The following is a 27,675-nucleotide window of genomic DNA, read 5'->3' as shown; positions in this document are numbered from 1 at the left end:
GGTGTAAGCCACCTCACCCAACCGTATTTGAACTTCTTAAGTAGCATTACTTGGGTAAAGGAAACAAAGACTTACTCTGGGATTTGAATCTGTGATTCTCTTACAGAAGTTCAGGCCAAGCCCATCATTAAGAAAGTACCTGAAAATATATTTCTTTTAGAAGTCCCCACTTCACATCCCCATGAGCCTTTGCACTGTGTTTCTCCATTATTTTCAAGTAAGATATGGCACCTATTAGATCGACCGATGTCTTTTGGAAGAAGCAAGGGGAGAGGGTTTATTATGCAAACATAATAAGGAAGTGTTTATTATGCAAACAGCAACTGAGTTATGCGTCCTTTAAGACTACTAAATAGTTTTTAATTACTGCTATATCAGTAAATCCCATAAATATGCAAATGCAATTAGTTCACAAAATAGGCCTTAAATATCTTTATTCCTCTCCAACAAAGTTCTTTGAAGTTAATCGCTAACTCTCTTTGTTCACTCCCTTGGCAGTCATGCTAAAATTGACAGGAATTTTGACAGATGTACATATTCGGGGAACCAAATTTTCTGAGCACATCTGGTCAGGCTGGAGGAAAAAAGCAGAAATGGACATTCCAGCCAAACTCAAACATTTAATGAGAAATTTCTGTTACTTCGCAGTGTTTTCCTCTGAAATCAATATCAAGCTAACCACAGAGGTGGCACTTCAAGTCCAAAGACACACTCAGCATTCGATTTTCCTCTAGCTTAGAATTTCATTTTTAATAATAATGCACATTTTATGGCCCCTAAAAAGTCAACAAATAAACAAGGGAACAGAGTCCCTCATGGTTCTGGCCTTTTGTGGTTTATGTGTCATGGTTCTCTATGGGCGTTCATAGAACATAAGATAAAAGGTCCCAGGCCTTGGCGTCAGACTTATCTCATTGTGCATCCTAGCTTCATCACTTGCTAGAAGCTCATGGCCTTGGTCAAACTCCTTACTGCTTCTAAGCCTTAGTTTTCACATCTGTAAGAAGGGTTTAACCAGCATTGAGTTAGTTTCCTATGGCTGCATAAAAAATTACCACAAATTTATGGGCTTAAAATAGCACTCATCTAGTAGCTCACAGTCCTATAGGTCAAAAGGCCAGGAACAGAATGAATGGATCTGCTCAGGGTCTCACAAGGCTGAAATCACAGTCACGTGCTGGTGCCAGCTCTCACTGATCAAAAAAGCCATTGTTTATTTTATTTGTTTCCAGTGATAGCGGTTGGTAACTTGAAATCAGTCAGCCAGGAGCAGTGGTTCACGCCTGTAATCCCAGCACTGTGGAAGTCTAACTCAGGCAGATCACTTGAGCCCAGGAGTTCAAGACCAGCCTGGGTAACATAGTGAAACCCTGTGTCTACGAAAACTACAAAAAATTTGCTGGGCATCGTGGTGCATGCCTGTAGCCCCAGCTAGTGGGGAGGCTGAGGTAGGAGGATCACCTGAGCTCAGGGAGGTCAAGGCTGCCGTGAGCTGTGATTGTGCCACTGTACTCTAGCCTTGGCAACAGAGTGAGACTCTGCCTCAAAAGAGGAAGGAAGGAAGGAAGGAAGGAAGGAAGGAAGGAAGGAAGGAAGGAAGGAAGGAAGGAAGGAAGGAAGGAAAAAAAAGAAAGAAAGAAAGAAAGAGAGAGAGAGGGAGGGAGGGAGAGAGGAAGGAAGGAAGGAAGAAAGAAAGAAAAGAAAAGAAAAGGAAGGAAGGAAGGAAGAAAGAGAGAGAGAGAGAAGGAAGGAAGGAAGGAAGGAAGGAAGGAAGGAAGGAAGGAAGGAAGGAAGGAAGGAAGGAAAGAAGTCATAATGAGTAAATTTGTCACATGGAAATCAGCAAACACTCCCACCAGGACCACTCCCATCAGCTGGTTTCAAAACAGCTAACTACATGCTGTGGCCACTCCCTTGATCTTACAAGGCCTCATCTATTCCTACATTACAGTACTTATTCAGGTGTGTTATGAGTATTTGTTCACTTTTCTGTCTCTCTAGAATTTGGTGAATACCTTGAAGGCGGAGCAATGTTGTGTTGTTCAGCTTTATATCTCCATCGTAGAGCTTGGCACCTAGTGAGTGTTCACTGAGTGTTCCAGAAAGATGGAAGGAAAACAGGGAAGAAAAAATTAACAAATGAACAGAAAAGAATTCTGGCTTATGCCAGAAAGATGATGCCAAGAAGAATCCAGCCTTTTCACAACCACATCCAAGACGAGATGCACTCACCACCCATTTCACAAAAGATGGGTGAGAATGACAACTTAGTTTTGCAGCAAGATTGCCTTTATTTGGTTTGCTCCAGAACCAGGGAGTAATCACTGCAAAAGACAAACATGAGACACCGGTGCAGGTAGATCATGAGTCCCTTTGACTCACTCGGGAGGCACCCCAAGTTCAGAGATTTTACAGTCCTTGGGGGTAAGATGTCACCCAGAAGCTAGAGGAAAATAGAAGGTGGAAGGAACTTGGACGAACACAGAAGCTTGCTGCTTCTGTTTATGCTCCCAATGACATCAGTTCCAAGAAACCGCTTAGTGAGACTACAATATATGGCAGACAATCTTACCCTGTACACTATGTTGTTCAGACCTTCTGCACAGATTATGGGCCTTGAAGTCTTGCTGTGCCAGCACTGGGGGGATCTCCCCTGAACTGTGGCTCACTGCAGGGCTCCCAACGTTTCCATTTAGGCATTTTCTGTGGAGAGGCAGTCAATTACTGCAGCCGGTGAGATGTTCTGGTTCAGGTGTAAATCTCTGGATATTTCCATCTCTGCTATGACTCAAGATGAAGAAAGATCTTTGATCTTTTAGAACTTTATTTATTTATTTATTCATTCATTCATCCACTCAGTATGTAGGAAATTGTGATAGACATTGACAGTCTACGGATAAGAAAGCTCAGGAGAGGTGGGTTGGAGGTGAGGAGATAAGAAATCATTGAGAGAAATGCCTCTAGATGGATGAACTGGAGAAGACCCAGGCGAAGAAAGAAGCCCAGACTTGGAGTAGGAGTAGGTGGAGGCTTTCACAAATGGCATTTGTGCTGAGTACTGATATTCAGCTGGGTGGGGAGAGGGTGAACGGAGCTCCCAGCAGAAGCAATTGCACATGAAAGGGCTGGAGGTTGAGATGAGAGTGCATGGTGCCTTCTGGGAATGGGGTCGTGGGGGAGGGTGCAAGCCTCACTTTGTAAAATTAGGGGAAGATAATACTAGACTCACATGAGTTGAAAGAATTCAAAAGTTTATGATGCAGAGTGTTCAGCGGGGATAAAATAGGAAAGTGAAATATTGTATAAGTCTGTATAAGTGCTGTTATTATAAATCTGTCTCCAAATGTCCTATAGCAATTATTCTAAAATGCACAACAGCTGTATTTGTCTCCCTTCTGCCATTGCTGAAATTTACACTGTCATTGCGCCAGGAGGAAGGCTTGGCACTAATAATAGGCTGGCTGAGTATGGCTGGAGTGTGACAGACCCCTAGTTACAGCCCAAAAAGACTGAGAGCAGAGTGGGGAACTGTAAAGCGCTGAGGAAAGTCGAGTTGGTGGCTGTGAATATAGTCAGAGCACCACCTTGTGGTGGCTGTCGTGCCTGCCTCAACCAATTCTGCACAGCTGCAGAAGACCATACATAACTCATTTTAAGTTTTATCATACAGTGCACTTTCAGATGATTTCAAAGTCATATCACGCCTCTATTCATGTCACCACTATTTGTCTTTGCTGTAAATTCTCCTCTTTGCGTTCACCAGCAGCAATCCACACCAACCCATCCGATCTGTTTTCACACAGCTTGTGACCGGCCAGTTCCTTCCTCCTACCTCCTTACTGTAATTCTTCCAAACTCTTGGTCCCTAGGAGTTCCCAAGTTTCCTGGGAAACTGACTCAGTAACTTCTTTTTTTCTTTTTCTTTTTTCTGAGACAGTGTCTCACTCTGTCACCCAGGCTAGAGTGCAGTGGTGTGATCATAGCTCACTTCAGCCTTGACCTCCTGGGCTCAAGTGATCCTCCCACTTCAGCCTCCAGAGTAGCTATGACTACAAGTAAGTATCACCATGCTTAGCTAATTTTTTAATTATTATTATTTATTTATTTTTGTTTACCTATGTTGCCTAGGCTAGTCTTGAACTCCTGGGCTCAACTGAGATGCCTTAGCCTCTCAAATTGTTGGAATCACAGGTGTGAGCCACCATGCCCAGCCTCAGTGACTTTTCACAAATGGCATTTGTGCTGAGTACTGATATTCAGCTGGGTGGGAAGAGGGTAAACGGGTGAAAGTTACAGTGTAACTTTCCTACTGTCTTCCTAAGAATGGGAATAAGTCTTCTCCATATCTGAAAAGTTATAAACAATATTATTAAAAGCCATATGAGGGATTTACTATGAAGATAGGACCCCAGAGGGACTGTCTGCGTCTTCTTTGAGTAGAGTAAGGCTGGTCTTATTCTGGCTGAATAATTGTGATGCTTGAAGGTTGTAATCTGCTTTGTTTAAGTGGATTTTAAATGTTAGACAATTCTAGACAATGTTTTCTTGGTCAAATAAAAATTTAATTAAAACTTAAAAAAAAAAAAAAAGCCATATCAAATTTTAATATTGACAGGGGGGATAAAACTCTGTAACGCTGACTGTCTTAGATTGGGTTTCCCTGAAACATACCTGTAATAAGGTTTTGTGTACAAGCAATCTATTTTCGAAATACTCCCAATAAGCTTGGCACAGTGGCTCATACCTGTAATCCCAGCACTTTGGGAGGCGGAGGCGGGCAGATCACGAGGTCAGGAGATTGAGACCATCCTGGCTAACGTGGTGAAACCTCATCTCTACTAAAAACAAAAAAGAAAATTAGCCAGGCGCGGCGGCGAGCGCCTGTAGTCCCAGCTTCTCAGGAGGCTGAGGCAGGAGAATGGGGCGAACCCGGGAGGCCGAGTTTGCAGTGAGCCGAGATTGCGCCACTGCACTCCAGCCTGGGCCATAGAGCAAGACTCCTTCTCAAAAAAAAAAAAAAAAAAAAAAGAAGAAGAAGAAAGAAAGAAATACTTCCAACAGAAATTGGGAAAGGGGAGGGTGGTTTCAGCTTGAACCCTCAGGGAAACTTGACGGTGAAAGCCACACAAGGGAAGCTAACCTGCACACTCTCACTCCCCGCTGTCAGCTGTTGGCTGAGGAGAACAGGGAGTGAACTCCCAGATATTTCCTGGTCTTTTCCTGGGCAGACTAACAGTTTCTGTTTCAGAAAGAGCACAGACACGTGGGAGGCACTAAGTTTCTTATTCCTTCTGAAGACAATGAAGGCCAGGCATCATGGTATCACACCTATAATCCCAGCAGTTTGAGAGACAGAGGCAGGCGGATCACTTGAGGTCAGAAGTTCGAGACCAACCTGTTTAACATGGTGAAACCCTGTCTCTTTTTTTTTTTTTTCTTTCTTTCTTTTTTTTTTTTTTTTCTGAGACAGAGTCTCGCTCTGTCACCCAGGCTAGAGTGCAGTGGAACAATCTCAGCTCACTGCAGCCTCCACCTCCTGGGTTCAAGCGATTCTCACGTGTCAGCCTTCCAAGTAGCTGGGATTACAGGCTTCTGCCACCATGCCCGGCTAAGTTTTTTATTTTTAGTAGAGATGGGGTTTTGCCATTTGGCCAGGCTGGTCTCAAACTCCTGACCTCAAGTGATCCACTTGCCTCGGCCCCCAAAAGTGCTGGAATTACAGATGTGAGCCACCATACCCGGTCTCGAAACTCTGTCTCTACCAAAAAAAACACAAAAATTAGCTGGGCATGGTGGCATGCGTTTGTAATCCCAGCTACTGGGGAGGCTGAGGCACAAGGATCATTTGAACCCGGGAGGCGGAAGCTGCAGTGAGCTGAGATTGTGCCATTCCACTCCAACCTGGGCAGCAGAGCAAGACTTGGTCTCAAAAAAAATAATAGGCCGGGCGGGGTGGCTCACGCCTGTCATCCTAGCACTTTGAGAGGCCAAGGCGGGCAGATCACGAGGTCAAGAGACCAGCCTGGCCAACATGGTGAAACTCCGTCTCTAGTAAAAATATAAGAATTAGCCAGGCATGGTGACTGCGCTTGTAGTCCCAGCTACTTGGGAGGCTGAGGCAGGAGAATCGCTTGAACCCAGGAGGCGGAGTTTGCAGTGAACCGCAATTGTGCCACTGCACTCCAGCCTGGGTGACAGAGCAAGAAAATAATAATAATAAATTATTATTATCCATCTCAAAAAATAATAATAATAAATAAGTAAAATTAAAATAAATAGAAAAGAAGACAATTACATTTCCAGGAACCTGATGATTAACTTTGCAGAGCCCAAACATACAGAAAAATAATTAAAATTTTTCTTTTATTTTTCTTTTTTGAGATAAGAGTCTCACTCTGGGTCGGGCACGGTGGCTCACGCTTGTAATCCTAGATAGAGACAATCCTGGCTGAGATGGTGAAACCCTATCTCTACTAAAAATGCAAAATATTGGCTGGGCGTGGTGGCCGGTGCCTGTAGTCCCAGCTACTCGGGAGGCTGAGCAGGAGAATAGGCTGAACGGGAGTAGTCCCAGTTACTTGGGAGGCTGAGCACGCCCTCCAGGGCATGAACCCGGGAGGCAGAGGTTGCAGTGAGCCGAGATCACTCCACTGCACTCCAGCCTGGGCGACAGAGCAAGACTCCGTCTCAACAACAACAAAAAAGAGTCTCACTCTGTCACCCAGGTTGGAGTACAGTGGCACGATCTCCACTCACTGCAACCTCTGCCTCCCAGTTCTAGCGATTCTCAGGCCTCAGCCTCCTGAGTAGCTGGAATTACAAGCACCCACCACCACACCTGGCTAATTTTTGTATTTTTAGTAGAGACGAGGTTTCACCATGTTGGTCAGGCTGGTTTCCAACTCCTAGCCTCAAGTGATCCTCCCACCTCAGCCTCCCAAAGTGCTGGAATTACAGACGCATGCCACCCCACCTGACTAATTTCTGTGTTACGTTGCTTTTTTCTTTTTTCTTTTTTTTTTTCTTTTTAGACAGAGTCTCAGTCTCTTACCCAGGCTGGAGGGCAGTGGTGCGATCTGGGGCCACTGCAACCTCCGCCTCCCGGATTCAAGTGATTCTCCTGCTTCAGCCTCCCGAGTAGCTGGGATCACAGGCATCCTTGGGATTGTAACCATCACACCTGGCTAATATTTGTATTTTTTAGTAGAGATGGGGTTTCGTCATGTTGGCCAAGCTGGTTTATTGCTTTTTTTTTTTTTTTTTTTTCAAGATGAAGTCTCACTCTGTCACCCAGGCTGGAGTGCAATGGCGCGATCTCGGCTCACTGCAACCTCCCACTCCCGGGTTCAAGTGATTCTCCTGCCCCAGGCTCCCGAGTAGCTGGGATTACAGGTGCGAGCCACCATGCCCAGCTAAATTTTGTATTTTTAGTAGAGACGAGATTTCACCAAGTTGGTCAGGTTGGTCTCAAACTCCTGACCTTGTGATCTGTCCATCTCGGCCTCCCAAAGTGCTGGGATTACAGGAGTCAGCTACCGCACCCAGCATTGATTTTTTCAAATTAATATTACTCCTCCTGGCCAGGCACGGTGGCTCACACCTGTAATCCCAGCACTTTGGGAGACCAAGGCAGGCGGATCACTTGAGGTCATGAATTCGATACCAGCCTGGCCATCATGGTGAAACCCCATCTCTACTAAAAATACAAACATTAACCAGGCATGGTGGTGCCTGCCTGTAGTCCCAGCTACTTGGGAGGCTGAGGCAGGAGAATTGCTTAAGCCTAGCAGGTGGAGGATGTGGTGAGCCAAGATCACACCACTATACTCCAGCCTGGGCAACAGTGCAAACTCCATCTCAAAGGAAGAAAAAAAAATATTACACCTCCTGGAAAAAGCTCTTTCCCCAAATATTTGTTGATGACTTTGCCATAATTTTAGCAGAGCCACATGGTTACTATCTTGACCAAATTTTTTTTTTTTTTTTTTTGAGACTGAGTCTGGCTCTGTCGCCCAGGCTGGAGTGCAGTGGCCGGATCTCAGCTCACTGCAAGCTCCGCCTCCCGGGTTCCCGCCATTCTCCTGCCTCAGCCTCCCCAGTAGCTGGGACTACAGGCGCCGCCACCTCACCCGGCTAGTTTTTTTGTATTTTTAGTAGAGACGGGGTTTCACCGTGTTAGCCAGGATGGTCTCGATCTCCTGACCTCGTGATCCACCCGTCTCGGCCTCCCAAAGTGCTGGGATTACAGGCTTGAGCCACCGCGCCCGGCCTTGACCAAATATTTTAAGAATAAAATATGAAATTTAAAAATCTGAAGTCTAAGTTATACTGGTGTGATGTCTAAGCAAGTAATCCGCAAGCATGGCAGCACATGAGGTTCATCGGGTATTTTTAAGTGACCTGGGTCCCACCTCTATAGATTCTGACGTTATGGTATAAGATGGGACCCAGGCTCTGACATGTGTTTGAAACTCCTTAGGTAAATCTAATGTGCAACTAGGTTTGAAAGCCACAAGTCGAAATCAATGCAAATAAATAGATTCACTTGCTGATGGATGGAATGAATTTCCTTTCATTCCATTACTATTCAATTCAATTTTGATGCTTGTAAAAGTAACTTTTTGGGACGCCTGCCCTATTAATAATTCCCTTCTTTGAGAATTTTCTTTTTCTCCAGCTTCATTGGCCATGTATGTACTGTTATTCGGCCTCCTCTGATGAAAGAAAATAGGATAAGGGGTGAACACCTGGTCCAAACGGACCACTAGACTCTTTCTCAAAACTTGGAACCAGGACAGTAAGTCACTAGCCAGTTGATTAACAGTGCTGTAGCTGTGAAATAAGAAGTGTTGTAGACCCAGGGCTGGGATGATGCCAATTTCCACCATTTCGACAGAGAAACAAATAACATTGGCTACAGAAAATGCAAAGAAAACAGGCCTAGGCCGGGCGCGGTGGCTCACGCCTGTAATCCCAGCACTTTGGGAGGCCGAGGCGGGCGGATCACAAGGTCAGGAGATCGAAACCACGGTGAAACCCCGTCTCTACTAAAAATACAAAAAATTAGCCGGGCGCGGTTGTGGGCGCCTGTAGTCCCAGCTACTCGGGAGGCTGAGGCAGGAGAATGGCGTGAACCCGGGAGGCGGAGCTTGCAGTGAGCCGAGATCACGCCACTGCACTCCAGCCTGGGCTGGGCGACAGAGCGAGACTCCGTCTCAAAAAAAAAAAAGAAAACAGGCCTATGGGCTCACTCCTGTAATTCCTGCACTTTGAGAGGCCGAGGCAGGCGGATCACAAGGTCAGGAGTTCGAGACCAACCTGACCAACATGGTGAAACCCTGTCTCTACTAAAAATACAAAAATTAGTCAGGTGTGGTGGTATGCACCTATAATCCCAGCTACTCAGGAGGCTGAGGCAGGAGAATTGCTTGAACCAGGGAGGTGGAGGTTGCAGTTAGCCGAGATTACACCACTGCACTCCAGCCTGGGTGACAGAGCAAGACTCCATCTAAAAAAAAAAATAAGAAAGAAAGAAAAAAAGAAAACAGGTCTATGGCGAGACCAAGGATGAAAAGTCACATGTGGCCTCAAAGAGAGGAGCAATTTTGATTTCTGATGAGTCTCTCGGAACTGGCTTCACGGCTTGTGTGGCCTAGCTACACTATGAGGCTGCTCTGTGGCCTCCAAAAAAAAAAAAAAAAAAATCACCTTCCCTTCCATTTTTACTTACAGCTACTTGTGCTGGTTTCTGTTACTCACAATTAAAAAGATTTTGTTATGCCGGGTGCGGTGGTTCCTGCCTATAATCCCAGCACTTTGGAAGGCCAAGGCAGGTAGATCACCTGAGGTCAGGAGTTTGAGAAGAGCATGTCCAACATGGCGAAACCCTGTCTCTACTAAAAACACAAAAATTAAGGCTGGGCATGGTGGTTTACGCCTGTCATTCCAGCACTTTGGGAGGCCGAGGCGGATGGATTACGAGGTCAAGAGATTGAGACCATCCTGGCCAACGTGGTGAAACCCTGTCTCTACTAAAAATACAAAAATTAGTCAGGTGTGGTGGTACGCACCTATAATCCCAGCTACTCAGGAGGCTGAGGCAGGAGAATCACTTGAACCTGGAAGGTGGAGGTTGCAGTGAGCTGAGATTGTGCCACTGTACTCCAGTGATAGAGTGAGACTCTGTCTCAAAAAAAAAAAAAAAAAAAAAATTGCCAGGTGTGGTGGCACATGCATGTAATCCCAGCTACTTGGGAGACTGAAGCAGGAGAATCACTTGAACCCAGGAGGTAGAAGTTGTGGTGAGCTGAGATCACACCACTGCACTCCAGCCTGAGTGCAGTGACAGAGCGACACTGTCTCAAAAAGAAAAAAAAAAGATTTTGTTAAAACCACGGTAATTCGGCCAGGTGTGATATTTGTACCAAAACAATATCTTTCTATTAGGTAAAGTACAGTCATGCACCACATAAGGATGTTTCAGTCAACGGACCACATATACAATAGGGGTCCGGTTAAGAGATTATAATCCTATGTAAGTGATTATAATGGAGTTGCCCTGTATAAGTGTACCATTTTTTATTTCTATACCATATTTTACTATGTTTAGATACACATAGTATGTTTAGCTACACAAATACTTGCCACTGTTTTACAATTGCCTACGGTATTCAGTGTAATAACATGCTGAACAGGTTTGTAGTCTAGGAGCAATAGACTATACCATAAAGCGTATGTGCGTAGTAGGCTGTACCATCTAGGTTTGTGTAAGTGCGCTCTCTGATGTTCACACAATGAAGTTGCCTAACGACATATCTCTCAGAACATATCCCTGTCGTTAAGACACGTGACTGTATGTAGAGGAATATAAGCTGACAGTGTGTGTACATTGGTGGCCTGTGCAGAATCATTCCTTGCCACCATGTCTGTCTGCGTTTAAGGGAAAGAGGCCATGTCTTAATCATCCAGTCAGCATCTAGCACAGTAAAATGTGTGTTCAATGAAGAGTTGTTAAATTCAACCATTAGCCTTATTGAATAGAATATGTACATTTCAGTCTACTAAGGCTACTATAACAAAGTAGACTTTGTTCTATCATAGATTTGGTAGCTTAGATGATGGAAATTTATTTTCTCACAGTTCTGGAGACTGGAAGTCCAGAATCAAAGTGTCAGCAGAGTTAGTTTCTCCTGAGGCCTCTCTCATTGGCTTACAGATGGCTGCCTTTTCACTGTGTCCTCACACGGCTGCCCTCCATTTGTGTTTTCTGTGTCCTAATCTCCTCTCTGTGTCAGGGCATGAGTCATAATAGTATAAGGGCATGCGTCATAATAGGTTTGGGCCCACACTAAAGATCTCATTTTAGGCCCAGTGTGGTGGCTCACGCCTGTAATCCCAGCACTTTGGGAGGCTGAGGCGGGTGGATCATGAGGTCGGGAGTTCAAGACCAGCCTGGCCAAGATGGTGAAACCCCATCTCCACTAAAAATACAAAAATCAGCCGGGCGTGGTGGTGGGCTGTAATCCCAGCTGCTCAGGAGGTGGAGGCAGAGAATTGCTTGAACCTGGTTGCAGCGAGTTGAGATGGTACCACTGCACTCCAGGCTGGGCAACAGAGCGAGACTCCATCTCAAAAAAAAAAAAAAAAAAAATATATATATATATATATATATATATATATATAGCCACCAGTACCATCACGGAGGCTCCACCCTGATAACCTTATTGAATTCTAATGACCTCCCAAAAGCTTCACCTCCAAATATCATCAACATGTGAATTTGGAGATTAAGTTTCCAACACACAAAATTTGGGAGACACATTCAAACCATAGCAGTTGGGTGTTGAAAAATGTATACATTCATGTAACCAATACCCCAACACCCTAATCAAGATATAAAGCATTTCTGAAAAGTTCCTTCATGTCCTTTTCCTGTTTTAGAGCTTCATATAATAGAATTATATAGTATGTACCCTTTTACGCCAGACTTCTTTCTCCCAACTTAATGTTTTTGAAATTTGAATATGTTGTTACATGTATCAATAATTCATTGATTTTTATTGCTGAATGATATTTTATCATATGGATACAACACAGTTTATCTGATCTCCTGTTGATGCCCATGTGGGTTGTTTATAATTTAGGACTCTTTTTTTTTTTTGCTTGCTCTCTCACCCAGGCTGGAGTGCAGTGGTGTGATCTTGGCTAACTACAACCTCCGCCTCCCAGGTTCAAGCAATTCTCCTGTCTCAGCCTCCCAAGTAGCTGGGACTACAGATGCATGCCACCACGCCCAGCTAATTTTTGTATTTTTAGTAGAGACAGAGTTTCACCATGTTGGCCCGGTCTCGAACTCCTGACCTCGTGATCCGCCTGCCTCGGCCTCCCAAAGTGCTGGGACTATAGGCATGAGCCGCTGTGCCTGGCCCCACAAAACTATTTTCACTCTGTTTTTATGAGCCACTCCTACTTTCAGTCCTTCATTCTCAGACCCTTGTGTTCTAGCTATAGAGAAAATAGCACCATAGGAGTGGTCTCTGGTTCAAAACATGTACTGTATCCTTAGACAAAGTATATATGGCACCAAAGGACACTGGTGAAGGAAAATCCTCCAATAAGCAGTACTTCAAGTCATACATTCGGTAGTTTTTGTTTTTTTTTTGACAGAGTTTCACTCTTGTTGCCCATGCTGGAGTGTTATGGCATGATCTCCACTCACTGCAACCTACACCTCCTGGGTTCAAGTGATTCTCCTGCCTCAGCCTCGTTAGTAGCTGGGATTACAGGTGTGCACCACTGTGCCCGGCTAATTTTTGGGCTTTTAGTAGAGACAGGGTTTCGCCATGTTGGCCAGGGTTTCGCCATGTTGGCCAGACTGGTCTCGAACTCCTGACCTCAGGTGATCCATTCGCCTCGGCCTTCCAAAGTGCTGGGATTACAGGCATGAGCCACCATGCCTGGCCTAGATTTTTAGTTTTTATGATAACCAACACAGAGACCCCAACATCTTTCTATAGTTTGAATGTCTCCTCCAAAACTCAGGTTGAAATGTAATTGTCATTGTGATGGTAATGGCTGGGTGCAGTGGCTCACCCAGATGGGAAGGCTGGGTGCAGTGGTTCACATCTGTAATACCAGTACTTTGGGAGGCCAAGGCAGGTGGGTCGCTTGAGCCCAGGAGCTCAAGACCAACCTGGGCAATATGGTGAACCCTGTGTGTACAAAAAAATACAAAAAAAATTCGCTAGATGTGGTGGCACACACCTGTGGTCCCAGCCACTTGGAAGGCTGAGGTGAGAACCTCACTTAAGCCTGGCAGGCAGAGGTTGCAGTGAGCCGAGATTGGGCCACTGCACTCCAGCCCGAGTGACAGTGATTAGGCCACGAGGGTTCTGCCCTTATGAATGGATTAATGCCATTTTCACAAGAGTGGGTTCCGATAAAACCAGGGTAAGCCCCCTCTTGCCCACTCTTGCTGTCACGTGAGCGCCTTTTCATTTTTGCCTTCTGCCATGAGATGATTCAGCAAGAAGACCCTCGCAAAATGCCAACACCTCAACTTTGGACAAAAGCTTCCAGAACTGTCAGAAATAAATTTCTTTTCTCTATAAGTAACCATGTCTGTGGCATTCTGTTATAGCAACACAAATGGAATAAGACACCTGTGTACATGGGTAGAAAAGGCAAGAGATATGTCATAACTTTGCTCATATGAAACAAAAGTGTCACATTTGTTAAACTTTTGTTCCAAGAAATCTCTCTCTGGCAATCCCCAGAATCTGCTCTGAATGTGTATGCTTATTCAGTAGTGTCCTCAAAGTGATGGAAAAGTGGCTCTTTACTCTTTCCAGTTGGAGTAATGCATATTTAGGTTTTTTTCTTTAAATGTAATAATTAAAACTTGGCTGGCACAGTGGCTCATGCCTGTAATTCCAGCACTCTGGGAGACAGAAGTGGAAGGATCATTTGAGGCCAGGAGTTCAAGACTAACCTAGGCAACATGGCAAGACACTGTCTCTACCAAAAAAAAAAGTTAAAATTAAAATTAAAAAGTATTCAAGTGCCAACACATAATGTTCAAAATATTTTCATTATGTTCTTCAGATAAACTCATAACTAGATCATTCAGATTCATCAGCATCAAGTCAGATGGGATTGGTTTTTGCCATCATCCCATTCTGTCTTACCAATGAAATAAGAATATTTAGTATAACAGAAGAGTTGTTGGTAACACTATTCATCTTTTCACAAAGCTGAGGAAATAAAAGTTGAGACTCTTCCACTTTAAAAAACATGGCTAGCAATTTTTTTTTTTTTTTTTTTTTTTTGGAGACAGAGTGTCACTCTGTCACTAAGGCTGGAGTGCAGTGGCCTGATGTCAGCTCACTGCACCCTCTGCCTGCCGGATTCAAGCAATTCTCATACCTCAGCCTCCAGAGTAGCTGGGATTACAAGCGTGCACCACCACGCCGATTAATTTTTGTATTTTTAGTAGAGATGAGGTTTCACCATGTTGACCAGTCTGGTCTAGAAGTCTTGGCCTCAAGTGGTCCACCTGCCTCGGCCTTCCCAAGTGCCAGGACTACAGGCATGAGCCACTGTGCTGGGCCCGTGGCTAGCAATTTTATTTAGCAATTTTATTTATGTATTTATTTATTTAGGGATAGAGTCTCGTTCTTGTTGCCCAGGCTGGAGTGCAATGGCACGACCTTGGCTCACTGCAATCTCCGCCTCCCAGGTTCAAGTGATTCTCCTACCTCAGCCTCCCGAGTAGCTGGGATTATGGGGAATCGCCACCACACCCAGATAATTTTTTTGAATTTTTAATAGAGATAGGGTTTCACCATCTGGCTAGTTGGTCTCGAACTCCTGACCTCAGGTGATCCACCCGCCTCAGCCTCCCAAAGTGCTGGGACTACAGGCATGAGTCACTGTGCCCGGCCCATGGCTAGCGATTTTAAGCTGAAGTACTGTTCTTTTTTATTTTTATTTTTTGAGACAGAGTCTTACTCTCACCCATGCTGGAGTGCAATGGCTTGATCTCAGCTCACTGCAACTTCCGCCTCCCAGGTTCAAGCGATTCTCCTGCCTCAGCCTCCCAAGTAGCTGGGATTAAAGGCACCCGCCACCATGCCCAGATAATTTTTGTATTTTTAGTAGAGACTAGGTTTCACCATGTTGGTCAGGCTGGTCTTGATTTCCTTGACCTCAGGCGATCCACCACCTCCGCCTCCTCAGAACTGCTGGGATTACAGGTGTGAACCACTGCGCCCTCCCCTGAAGTACTTTTCTAAAGCTTTTTATTCTTTGTTACCAGAAAGTCTTCATTTGCATAGACCAATTCTCTGATCTGCTGGCTCCAGAATTCAATACTTGTACTCCTTAGAGCAACTGACACCCTCTCTATACAAAAATGGCAGAAGAGTCCAAATAGTCTTTCTATTAAGCACCTTGTTCCTTTGGTTTTAAGTTTCTTGCTATGTGTTACTCCTGGAGAAGTATAGGAGACTACAAACACCACAAAAAAACAATGATTCCAGGACTTCAGAGTTCTTCCATGGCCATTTCAGGTCTGAAATTCTGAACTCTCCTCTCAAATGGAAACAAAAAGGCCCATTCAACTTCAGTCCTCAGCATTTTACCCCTCTGGCAGGGGCCATCAAATACCGTCTCTTCTTCCAACACCACATCATCTCCATCTCCCAAGGGATGACCATCCGACATCCTTAAATCCTAACCTTAAATGCCAATAGTTGTTGGTTTACAGTCTTTTACAAAAGTGAAAAAGCTGCAGTCCTTTAAGCAAATGAAACTTAAGGCAATAAATGATCCCATCCACTCTCAGGGAGGTACCCTCTGCTTCCCGTCTGTGTTCTCTAGAAACAGATTAACCAGTGCTTGTTAATAAAGCATATTTCTCAGACTTGGCTCAAAATTTGCATTTTAGCTGTATCTATAAGGCTTCTGGGGCCAGGTGCTGTGGCTCATGCCTATAATCCCAGCACTTTGGGAGGCCGAGGCAGGCAGATCACCTGAGGTCAGGTGTTTGAGACCAGACTTGCAAACATGGTGAAAAGCCACTTCTACTGGAAGTACAAAAGTTAGCCAGGTGTAGTGGCAGGCGCCTGTAATCCCAGCTACACGGGAGACTGAGGTGGGAGAATCGCTTAAACCCGGGAGACAGAGGTTGCGGGGAGCCGAGATTGTGCCACTGCACTCCAGCATGGGTCACAGAGTGAGACTCCATCTCGGAAAAAAAGAAAGACTTTTGGGAATAAAACGTCAATATTCTCTAGGACCATTGCTTAAGTTTAAGATGAAACTGCTTTATTATTCAAATCTGGAAATTTGAGAAAGGAGGAGTTACCGATAAGCATACTGGGAAAACAGGGGTAAATCAGGTTGCCCCAGGCAAACTGGAACTTGTGGTTACTCTAATTGTAACTAGTCTTCTGAATGAGTGCTGTTAGAAGAAAAAACTTTAGACAAATTTAACAGCGTTTAACAGAGCAAAGAACAATTCGAGAACTGGACAGTGCCCTGAACCAGAAAAAGTTCAGAGTAACTCCAGGGCTGCTACCTGATCAGATAATGTTTATTTATTTATTATTTATTATGTTTTTTTTCTGAGATGGAGTCTTGCTCTGTTGCCCAGACTAGAGTTTATTGGCTCAATCTCAGCTCACTGCAACTTGTACCTCCTGGGTTCAAGCAATTCTCCTGCCTCAGCCTCCTGAGTAGCTAGAATTACAGGCGTGTGCCACCATGCCTGGCTAACTTTAGTATTTTTAGTAGAGACGGGGTTTCACCACGTTGGCCAGGCTGGTCTCGAACGCCTGACCTCGTGATCCGCCCACCTCAGCCTCCCAAAGTGCTGGGATTACAGGCCCGGCCTCCAATAACGTTTATTAACAAACAGAAGAAAATGACCTACAGAAAACAGAAGTAAGGCTGGGCGCAGTGGCTCACGCCTGTAATCCCAGCACTTTGGGAGGTCAAGGAGGCAGGCAGATCCCTTGAGGCCAGGAGTTCAAGATCAGCCTGGCCAACATGATGAAATCCCATCTCTACTAAAAACACAAAAATTAGCGGCGTGTGGTGGGGCACGCCTGTAATTCCAGCTACTTGGGAGGCTGAGGCAGGAGAATCGCTTGAACCCAGCAGGCGGAGGCTGCAATGAGCCAAGGTTGTGCCACTGCACTCCAGCCTAGGCGACAGAGTGAGGCTCTGTCTCAAAAAAAAACAAAAGTAAAGAAAACAGAAGTGAGGGAAGTGAGGTACAGAAACAGCTTGGCATTTGCCTTATTTGAACATGATTTGAACAGTTGTCTGCCTGTGATTTCTGAAACGATCTGGTTGGTACAAGAGTAGGTAACAGGCTGGACACAGTGGCTCACGCCTGTAATCCCAGCACTTTGCGAGGCTGAGGCGGGTGGATCACCTGAGGTCAGGAGTTCAACACCAGCCTGGCCAACATGGTGAAACCCCATCTCTACTAAAAATACAAAAATTAGCCAGGTGTGGTGGCAGGCACCTGTAATCTCAGTTACTCAGGAGGTTAAGGCAGGAGAATCGCTTGAACCAGAGAGGCGGAGGTTGTGGTGAGCTGAGACTGCACTGCTGCACTCCAGCCTGGGTAACCAAAAAAAAAAAAAAGAGTAGATAACAGCCTATTTACATGTCCAGTTAGTTATGGTCTAATATGTATGAAGAACTCTTTGGACTGAACTTAAAGTATACAAGGAGGCAGCTTTAAGCTAAACTTAGCAGTGCTAAAACTCCCATTTTTCCCCTCAGTTTTCCCTATCTTTGTCAGCTCAGCTCCAGTGCCACCCCCAGGAGTCTCGCTCTGTCGCCCAGGCTGGAATGCAATGGTGCAATCTTGGCTCACTGCAACCTTCGCCTCCCGGGTTCAAGCGAGTCTCCTGCCTCAGGCTCCCGAGTAGCTGGGATTATAGCCGCCCGCCACCATACCCAGCTACTTTTTGTATTTTTAGTAGTGGCAGGGTTTCACCATGTTGGCCAGGCTAGTCTCGAACTCCTGACCTCAGATGATCCACCCACCTCAGCTTTCCAAGGTGCTGGGATTGCAGGGGTGAGCCACCTTGCCACCTGGCCAGAGAAGTCTTTGGAGGCAGTTTTCTCCCTAATTATTCATCTTTCTCAATTAGGATTTCTCTAAACCTGAATCTCCTTAAGAGAGAGCTTAAATGTTTGATTTAGAGTGCTGTTTTAGAAAGACCTTGGGCAAATTACTTAATCTGTCTGTGGTGGTTTCCTCACTTGTAAAGCAGGTTCTACTATAATACTAACAGCACTTACTTTATAGGGTATTGTGAGAATAAAATCAGTTCCTATGTGCAAAGTACTCAGAGAACCACCTGACCTAAGTGCTCGATAATGTTAGCTATTACCTCCTCTAAAAATGTTGTATTTTATTTTATTTACTTTTATAGATGGGGTCTGTCTCTGTCATCCAGGCTGGAGTGCGGTGGTACAATCTTGGCTCACTGTAGCCTTGAACTCCTGTGTTCAAGTGATCCCAGAACTTCAGCCTCCCAATTAAAAATAGTTCTCAAAAAAAAAAATAGTTCTCAGGCCGGGCGCGGTGACTCACACCTGTAATCCCAGCACTTTGGAAGGCTGAGGTGGGTTCGGGGCGGAGGGGGGGAAATCACCTTAGGTTGGGAGTTTGAGACCATCCTGGCCAACATGGAGAAACCCCTCTGTACTAAAAATACAAAATTAACTGGGCGTGGTGGCGCATACCTGTAATCCCAGCTACTCTGGAGCCTGAGGCAGGAGAATTGCTTGAACCCGGGAGGCGGAGGTTGCAGTGAGCTGAGATCGTGCCACTGCACTTCAGCCTGGGCAACAAGAGCGAAGCTCCATCTCAAAAATAAAAAAAGAAATAAATAATAATAATAGTTCTCTTTTCTTCCAGAGTTAAGTACCAGATCAATAAAATTATTATTTTCTTTTTAGAGACAGGGTCTCACCCTGTTACCCAGGCTGGAGTGCAGTGGCATAATCATAGCTCGCTGCCGCCTCGATTTCCTGGGCTCAAGTGATCATCCTGCCTCCGCCTCTGGAGTAGCTGGGACTATAGGTGTGCACCACCCATGCCCAGCTGATTTTTGTAGGTTTTGTAGAGATGGCATCTTGCTATATTGCCTGGACTGGTCTGGAACTCCTAGCCTAAAGTGATCCTCCCACCTCAACCCCCCAAGGTGCCGGAATTATGAATGTCAGCCACGGAGAGTTCATATTCTGAATACCAAAGCCAAATAGAGTCCACAGGTTTTTTTTTTTTTTTTTTTTTTTTTTTTTTGAGACGGAGTCTCACTCTGTCGCCCAGGCTGGAGTGCAGTGGCGCGATCTCAGCTCACTGCAACCTTCGCCTCCCGGGTTCACGCCATTCTCCTGCCTCAGCCTCCCAAGTAGCTGGGACTACAGGCACCTGCCACCACGCCTGGCCAATTTTTTGTATTTTTAGTAGAGACAGGGTTTCACTGTGTTAGCCAGGATGGTCTCGATCTCCTGACCTCGTGATCCACCCGCCTCGGCCTCCCAAAGTGCTGGGATTACAGGCATGAGCCACCACGCCCGGCCGAGAACATGGATTTTAATTGCATGGGTCCACTTATATGCAGATCAAAATACACACGTGCATCAAAAATACTGTATTCAGGCTGGGTGCAGTGGCTCACACTTGTAATCCCAACATTTTGGGAGGCCAAGGTGGGAGGATCGCTTGAGCTCAGGAATTCCAGGCTGCAGTGAGCTGTGATCGTGCCATTGCACCCCAACCTGGGCAACAGAGAAATACCCTGTCTCAAAAACAAACAACACACAAACAGTATTCAAGGGTTATGAAACCTGATTATGTAGAGTTTTCCTATAAGTGGGTTCTGCAGGGTCAACTTCACAATTTGAGTATGTGCAGACTTCATTATGGTAGAGCCAGGTGGAGGTCCTGGAATCAATCCCCTGTGTATACGCGTTAACTGTACTTCTTTTTTTTTTTCTTCTTCTTCCTTTTTGAGACACAGTCTTGCTCTGTCACCCAGGATGGAGTGCAGTGGCGCAATCTTGGCTCACTGCAACCTCCTCCACCTCCCAGGTTCAAGTGATTCTCCTGCCTCAAAAAAAATAAATAAATAAAAATAAAATAGTAAACAAAAGAAAACAGAAGTGAGGGAAGTAAGGTACAGAAATAGCTGGATTGGTTGCAGCTTGGCATTTGCCTTATTTGAACATGATTTGAACAGTTGTCTGCCTGTGATTTCTGGTTGGCTGGGACTATAGGCACACGCCACCACGCCCGGCTAATTTTTGTATTTTTAGTAGAGACGGAGTTTCACCATGTTGGCCAGGATGGTCTTGATCTCCTGACCTCGTGATCCACCCACCTTGGCCTCCCAAAGTGCTAGGATTACTGGCGTGAGCCACCACACCAGCCTAGTTAACTGTACTTCTAAAATGAACTCATTAACTTTACCAAAAGCTATTTCAATTCTCCACACACTACATTGCCTACATTACACATTTGAGGCAGATTGGAAATCCATTTATTTTTCAACCAACCATAGATCCTTTTCTGAAACATTTTCTTAACACCTATAATTTAACCTTAAATAAGTAAACTCTTTAATCTAGGGGTTATTACTGAAATACCTGTATTTTATCCCTCAAAGGCCATTTTCCTAGCTGCTGAGGAGCTGGCCCTTAGGGACATTTCTGACTAGATCATTCCTGGAAAGGAATCCATAGCTTAAAGAGCAGTCACACCTGTCAATCAGTCATAGCCTGCGGCTTTCAAATCCAGTTGCTCAGAAGCCACTGGCAAAAAACATTTAGAGTGAAGCAGAGAAGAAACATGTTTCTTTATTTCTTCTTTCCTCTATTCTTTTCCTAACATTTTCCCTTCATTGTCACTTAGCTCCTCAATCCACACAAGAATTCAATCATTCAAACAAGATCATTTTATTATAATATAAATTATATTTTGGATTTGCAGTAAATCAGAGGAGAAATCCATTGACTCAAAAAATAACTTATAGGCTGGGTGCAGTGGCTCACGCCTGTAATCCCAGCACTTTGGAAGGCCGAGGCGGGGAGTTCAAGACCAGCCTGGCCAACATGGTGAAACCCCGTCTCTACTAAAAATACAAAAATTAGCCGGGCATGGTGGTGCATGCCTGTAATCCCAGCTACTCGGGAGGCTGAGGCAGGAGAATGGCTTGAACCCGGGAGGCAGAGGTTGCAGTGAGCCGAGATCACGCCACTGCACTTCAGCTCTGGGCAATAGAGCAAGACTCTGTCTCGGGAAAAATAAATAAATAAATAAATAAAAATAACAGCATTGGGACAAAAGGTTTTCCAGGAAAAGAAAAAAAGTCAATTTCCTCTCTGGGAGAATACTCTGCAAATTATTCCCTGTTTAAACACACCGATTGTTTATTATTGCTTCTTATCAATATTACTTTCTCCCCTGGATACTCTTGAAATGATTATTGACTAATAATAGAATTATTCTAGAGCCTTCATGTATAAGCCCTTAAGAGGAATGAGATGGGATTTTCTGTGGTGACGGCACATGTTCTGTGATATCCACTTTTGATATTTGATCACTATGAGACTTGCCAACTGATGACCAAGCACTGATGTAGACTTGCTCATTAAATGTTGTGGTAGGACAGGGTGTGTCTAGCTGATTACCATGTCCAGCACCAAGTGGAAGTTAAAGGAGGCTAACAGGATTTATCAGATCCAGTCCCAAATTAATTATATTTATTAGATCTGGAGCCCTGTTTACAACCATCCAGCAGAAAGAGGTTTAATCAAAACTCCGGGTCTAAATTTACCAAAGGGCCTGTACACATCTCTTTCAGAGATAAGGGTGTAGGAGGTCTGGTGGTCTTTTTTTTTTTTTTGAGACAGCGTCTCAATCCATCACCCAGGATGGAGTACAGTGGTGTGATCTAGGCTCACTGCAGCCTTAACGTCCTGGGCTCAGGTGATTCGCCTCCCTCTGTCTCCCAAGTAGCTGAGACTACAGGCACGAGCCACCGCACCTGGCTAATTTTTTGATATGGTTTGGCTGTACCTTCACCCAACCTCACTTATTGAATGGCTCTGATGAAAATGCTGATACAGGCCAGGCGCGGTGGCTCAAGCCTGTAATCCCAGCACTTTGGGAGGCCGAGACGGGCGGATCACGAGGTCAGGAGATCGAGACCATCCTGGGTAACACAGTGAAACCCCGTCTCTACTAAAAATACAAAAACTTAGCCGGGCGAGGTGGCAGGCGCCTGTAGTCCCAGCTACTCGGGAGGCTGAGGCAGGAGAATGGCGTGAACCCGGGAGGCGGAGCTTGCAGTGAGCTGAGATCCGGCCACTGCACTCCAGCCTGGGTGACAGAGCGAGACTCCGTCTCAAAAAAAAAAAAAAAAAAAAAGAAAATGCTGATACTGATATGAACAATAAGGTCCAGGCTGAGGTGGTCTTAGATGGAGATGAGGAACTTGTTGGGAACTGGAGCAAAGGTGACTCTTGTTATCTTTTAGCAAAGAGACTGGTGGCATTTTGCCCCTGCCCTAGAGATCTGTGGAACTTTGAACTTGAGAGAGATAATTTAGGGTATCTGGTGGAAAAAATTTCTAAGCAGCAAAGCATTCAAAAGGTGACTTGGGTGCTGTTAAAAGCTTTCAGTTTTAAAAAGGAAACACAGCATAAATTTTGGAAAATTTGCACTTTGACAATGTGATAGAAAAGAGAAAAACCTGGTTGAGCGCAGTGGCTCATGCCTGTAATCTCAGCACTTGGGGAGGCCAAGGTAGGTGGATCACGAGGTCAAGAGATCAAGACCATCCTGGTCAACATGGTGAAACCCCGTCTCTACTAAAAATACAAAAATTAGCTGGGTGTGGTGGCGGGTTCCTGTAGTCCCAGCTACTCAGAAGGCTGAGATAGGAGAATGGCTTGGACCCAGGTGGCGGAGGTTGCAGTGAGCCGAGATGGCGCCACTGCACTCCAGCCTGGGTAACAGAGCAAGAGCAAGAGCAAGACTCCGCCTCAAAAAAAAAAAAAAAAAAAAAAGAAAAAGAAAAGAAAAAGAAAAGAAAAACCCATTTTTTGGGGAGAAATTCATGCCAGCTGTAGAAATTTGCATAAGTAGCAAGAAACCTAATGTGAATCCCCAAGACCATGGGAAAAATGTCTCCAGGCCATGTCGGAGACCTTGCCAGGGGAGGGACCTGGTGGGACATGATTGGATTATGGGGTGGATTTTCCCCATGCATTTCTCGTGATAGTGAGTTCTCATGAGATCTTTGTGTGTGTGTGTGTGTGTGTCTGACTTTTGCTTTTGTTCTATCTCTCCTACTCTGCCATGGGAAGACATGCCTGCTTCCTCTTTGCCTTCTACCACGATTGTACATTTCCTGAGGCCTCCCAGTCTTGCTTCCTGTTATGCTCCTGAGTCAAACCTCTTTTCTTCATAACTTACCCAGGCTCAGGTAGTTCTTTATAGCAATGGGAGAACAGACTAATACAAAGGGTTATAGGTTTTGACACCACTTACACACAATGAACATGCAATTTCCTAAAATGCATGTGTAAACACAAACAAGGGTTGCTCCAGAGACATGGTAAATAAAGCATTCTAGCAGTGTAGAAATAGGCAATGCTGCAAATATAAGCGAGACTCAGAAATCAATGTGGGCTGGGTGTGGTGACTCATGTCCGTAATCCCCACATTTTGGGAGGCCAAGGCAGGAGGACTGCTTGAGACCAGAAGTTTGAGACCATCTTGGGCAACATAGTGAGATCCCATCGCCACAAAAAAGACACCAAAATTGGTTGGGCATGGCACACGTGTGAAGTCCCTGCTGCTTCAGAGGCTGAGGCAGTTGGACCGTTTGAGCCCAGGAATTCAAGGCTGCAGTGAGCCGTGATCTCACCACTGTATTTCAGTCTGGATGACAGAGCGAGACCCTGTCTCAAAAAACAAAAAAACAAAAACAAAACAACAACAACAACAAAAAAGAAAACCAACATCAATCTGAAATCAACCTGTTCTGCAATGACACCCAGGTTGAGGCCATAAACACAGTCACTCATGAGGAAAAGAAAAATGGCAGAGCCACAAACATAAAATGTCCTACAAATCGCAGACACAAACAGCCTGTTGAATGTGGAAGATTCCAAGGTAGTATCACTGCAACCATGCTAATCTGCCAGTTAATCTGCCAGGGGAAGGGGATCCCTGTATCTCCAGGTGGTGGAAGTAGCAGCAGTCCTAGTCCAGGCCCGAGAGTAATCTGGCCTCTCCTGGGAGCTGCACCTGACCTGTACCTGTTTCCTTTTGTCACAAACTGTGCCCGCATGCAGACTAGTGAGGCCTGCAGGTGAAACATAACAATCCCAGCGACAACAATGCCAGGAGTATAGGAAAGGCCACAGTCTATGTTAAATTCACACTTAAAAGTATAGCTTGAGAGCCAGACCAGACCAGGGCAAGGGTGTAAGTGCTACTCTTAAAAGATGCCCTTCCACACTCAGCCTCTACGCAGATTTGGGACACCCAGCATGCTGTCAAGTGGGTTTGCCATCATGACACATTTGTATCTTAAAGGGCTGAGTAATCACAATTCCCACAAAGTTGTTGAAAGCCTGTAATCCCAGCACTTTGGGAGGCCGAGACGGGCGGATCACGAGGTCAGGAGATCGAGACCATCCTGGCTAACACAGTGAAACCCCGTCTCTACTAAAAATACAAAAACTTAGCCGGGCGAGGTGGCAGGCGCCTGTAGTCCCAGCTACTCGGGAGGCTGAGGCAGGAGGATGGCGTGAACCCGGGAGGCGGAGCTTGCAGTGAGCTGAGATCCGGCCACTGCACTCCAGCCTGGGTGACAGAGCGAGACTCCGTCTCAAAAAAAAAAAAAAAAAAAAAAAAAAAAAGAAAATACAATTCAGGCCAGGCGCGGTGGCTCATGCCTGTTATCCCAGCACTTTGGGAGGCCGAGGCGGGCGGACCAGTGGAGGTCAGGAACTCGAGGCCAGCCTGGGCAACATGGTGAAACCCTGGGTGTGGTAGAGCGTGCCTGTAATCCCAGCTACTCAGGAGAATCGCTTGAACCCAGGAGGCGTAAGTTGCAGTGAGCCAAGATCGTGCGGCTGCACTCCAGCCTGGGCGACAGAGTGAGACTCTGTCTCAAAAAAAAACCAAAAAAAAAAAAAACCAAAAAAAAAAAAAAAACCCCAAAACCAAACAACCAAATAAAAAACAATTCAATAGGAGCACGTGGTCTTTTAATATGAAATCGTAAATATCTGCCTCAAACATAACAAAGTAACACAAAATTTTAGTTTGAACTTCTGAAAATCGAAAATGGAAAAACTCTGTAATTTTTCCTTTCATGCCCAGGTTAACAGCATCAAGGTTAAGGGCACCACGCGGGGCACCCATGAACGGAGGCTTTGGTCCGTTTGGTTAGCTTTAGACAAGCGACTGCATTCATCCTCCATCTCTCCTTCAAGATGGTGAACACTTTTTCACGTCACTGGAGTTGGAAATGGCCACAAAGCCTGGTGGCAAATCCTTTATTCCACGGTCATTCGGCAGTTTCCCACGGCGGGGGAGCAGCTTTAACTCGCCCGTGGAGGGAGGGTGGAGCCGGAGGTCAGTCCTAGAAATGAGGTTTTGACGGCAGAGAGCGGAGAAGACTCAGGAACGCGGCTCCCAGGATTCGCAAATCCAGTTCCCGGGTACTAGCAGCGTAGCCCACAACCACCACGGGCTGTGAAGCCCACCGAGAGCTACAGGCGGGGCCGGGGTCACGTGACCGACGTCTGGTCAGCCGGGCGTGCGCGGGAGCACGCAGAACTGTTCGGCCCCGGGCCACGCGCCTTGCGTGCGCGCGCATGCCGGGGGCGGGGCATGTGGGCCGGGCTTCTGGCGCGCGCGGCGGGCGGGGGCGGGACGGAGCGGAGTGGAGGGCGGGGGCGGGACGGAGCGGAGTGGAGGGCGGGGGCGGGACGGAGCCGGGTGGAGGGCGGGGGCGGGGTCTAGTCCTGAGAGGCTGGGCCGGCGGTGGCAGCGGCGGGAGACGGGTGACCCGCGGCTGGGCGCCTCGGCCATGACTGCGGAGCTGCAGCAGGACGACGCGGCCGGCGCGGCCGACGGCCACAGCTCGGTGGGCTCAGCGACGGCGAGCGGGAGCTGGGGGCGGGCTCCAGGCCCTGAGGGGAGCGTGCGGGGCCTGCGGGGCTGCGGGCTGCGGAGGGCGCCGCGGCCGGGCGGGACAGGGGGTGCGCCCGCGAGCGTGGGTGAGAAGGCCGAGGGCTCTGCGGGGCTCGGGCCGCGGAGATTGAGGACTGCATTTTTGCGTCCGTGGGCGAGCTGAAGTTGTAGGGGGATTTCCAGATTTTGGAAAACCAAATATAAAGGGCTAGACGTGGGGTTCTCCGCCGCAGGCATCAGTAAGGTGAGCGCTCCTGGGCCCCGACCGGAGTGAGAAACTTCCGAAAGCGGCAGCGTTGGTTGGTTTTGTTTTGTTTTGCTTTGACTTTTAAATCGGTTTTATGGCGGCGTTTTTGAAAGGTTAAAGCAGACCGAAGTTATTTCACTTAAAGTCCGGAATTATCACCGTCTTCTATAAGACCAGGGGTCCCAGTTACCACCACTTCCCTCCCTCCCCACCCAGCTTTGAAAACAAAACAGCGCAGCCTCCCCAATTATTGCATTCATCACTCTAGATTTTTAAGAAGGGGGAGGAGCAGCGTGATGAATAGAAATTCTACTGATGATGCTCTCCTGTTCCCAATGTCTAAGAAGACTGAAATCAATACAAGGACTTCTGAGTTAAGATGGTGAGAGTGAAAGAACCCTGGTTTGGGAGAAAAGCTAATGTCTGTATTGAGAAACTTGGGAAGAGGGCAATTTGAGCATGTCTTCTAGTATTACTTCGGAATGTTATAACTTAACACCACCTCCTCACCCCTCAAGTACTGCACTTTTTCAAGACAAAATGGGAAATCTGTGCCAGTTATTCAAATACGAGTTTGGAAATGAGACACTTTATATTTGTCATACAAAGCTGGCAGATAGATACCTTCAGGTGAGAATCCTTTTATATCTTTTTACTCTTTTGTCTGGAAGGCCAGTAGTAGTTAGCATGGACGCACTTTTTTTTTTTTTTTTTGAGACGGAGTCTCCCTCTGTTGCCTAGGCTGGAGTGCAGTGGTGCGATCTCGGCTCACTGCATCCTCCGCCTCAGCCTCCTGAGGAGCTGGGATTACAGGCGCCCGCCGCCGGCCGGGCTAATTTTTGTATTTTTAGTAGAGTCGGAGTTTCACCATATTGGTCAGGCTGGTCTCAAACTCCCGACCTCAGGTGATTCGCCGCCTCGGCCTTCCAAAATGCTGAGATTACGGGCGTGAGCCACTGGCGCCCAGTCTGGACGCACTTTTTTTTTTTTTTCAGACGGAGTCTCACTTTGTCGCCCAGGCTGGAGTGCAGTGGCGCGATCTCGGCTCACTGCAACTTCCGTCTCCCGGGTTCACGCCATACTCCTGCCTCAGCCTCCCGAGTAACTGGTACTACAGGCGCGCGCCGCCACGCCCAGCTAATTTTTTGTATTTTTAGTAGAGATGGGGTTTCACCGTGTTAGT

The 27,675-nt window shown here is 46.2% G+C and overlaps 2 protein-coding genes and 1 long non-coding RNA gene across 25 annotated transcripts in view; 1 reads left to right on the top strand and 2 right to left on the bottom strand.

The window, feature by feature from the left end:
* Positions 1-2,842, bottom strand: part of LOC105493748 (5-hydroxytryptamine receptor 3B) — a 48,144-nt gene extending 45,302 nt beyond the window's left edge. For 2 of the 4 annotated variants that reach the window (XM_071075612.1, XM_071075609.1), the window contains exons 1-3: positions 2,573-2,842; positions 2,016-2,089; positions 76-997 (exon numbers count right to left, since the gene is read on the bottom strand). The gene's annotated coding sequence lies outside the window, so the exon portion shown is untranslated. The remainder of the gene's footprint in view (positions 1-75; positions 998-2,015; positions 2,090-2,572) is intronic. The other 2 variants (XM_071075610.1, XM_071075611.1) reach the window with 2 other exon arrangements.
* A 1,784-nt stretch (positions 2,843-4,626) lies between these two features.
* LOC139357372 (uncharacterized) lies at positions 4,627-11,261 on the bottom strand. The gene is made up of 3 exons (XR_011610359.1): positions 11,138-11,261; positions 10,071-10,355; positions 4,627-4,835 (listed from the first exon to the last, which is right to left on the bottom strand). It is a non-coding gene; the product is annotated as an uncharacterized lncRNA (long non-coding RNA).
* A 14,802-nt stretch (positions 11,262-26,063) lies between these two features.
* Positions 26,064-27,675, top strand: part of LOC105493578 (ubiquitin specific peptidase 28) — a 79,775-nt gene continuing 78,163 nt past the window's right edge. For 17 of the 20 annotated variants that reach the window (XM_024796513.2, XM_071075605.1, XM_011761329.2 and 14 more), the window contains exon 1: positions 26,071-26,198. Coding sequence is in view for 9 of the 20 variants with exons in the window: in XM_071075603.1 (XP_070931704.1) it covers positions 26,142-26,198 (57 nt within the window). In the remaining 11 variants the exon portion in view is untranslated. Of the gene's footprint in view, positions 26,199-27,675 lie in introns of all 20 variants that reach the window. The other 3 variants (XM_011761319.3, XM_011761320.2, XM_011761326.2) reach the window with 3 other exon arrangements.

This window comes from Macaca nemestrina, chromosome 12 (assembly GCF_043159975.1).
Source record: "Macaca nemestrina isolate mMacNem1 chromosome 12, mMacNem.hap1, whole genome shotgun sequence".
In the NCBI taxonomy this organism is placed as follows: domain Eukaryota; kingdom Metazoa; phylum Chordata; class Mammalia; order Primates; family Cercopithecidae; genus Macaca; species Macaca nemestrina.
Note: the sequence above shows the minus strand (reverse complement) of the source record. Positions and strands in the feature narration are given on the sequence as shown.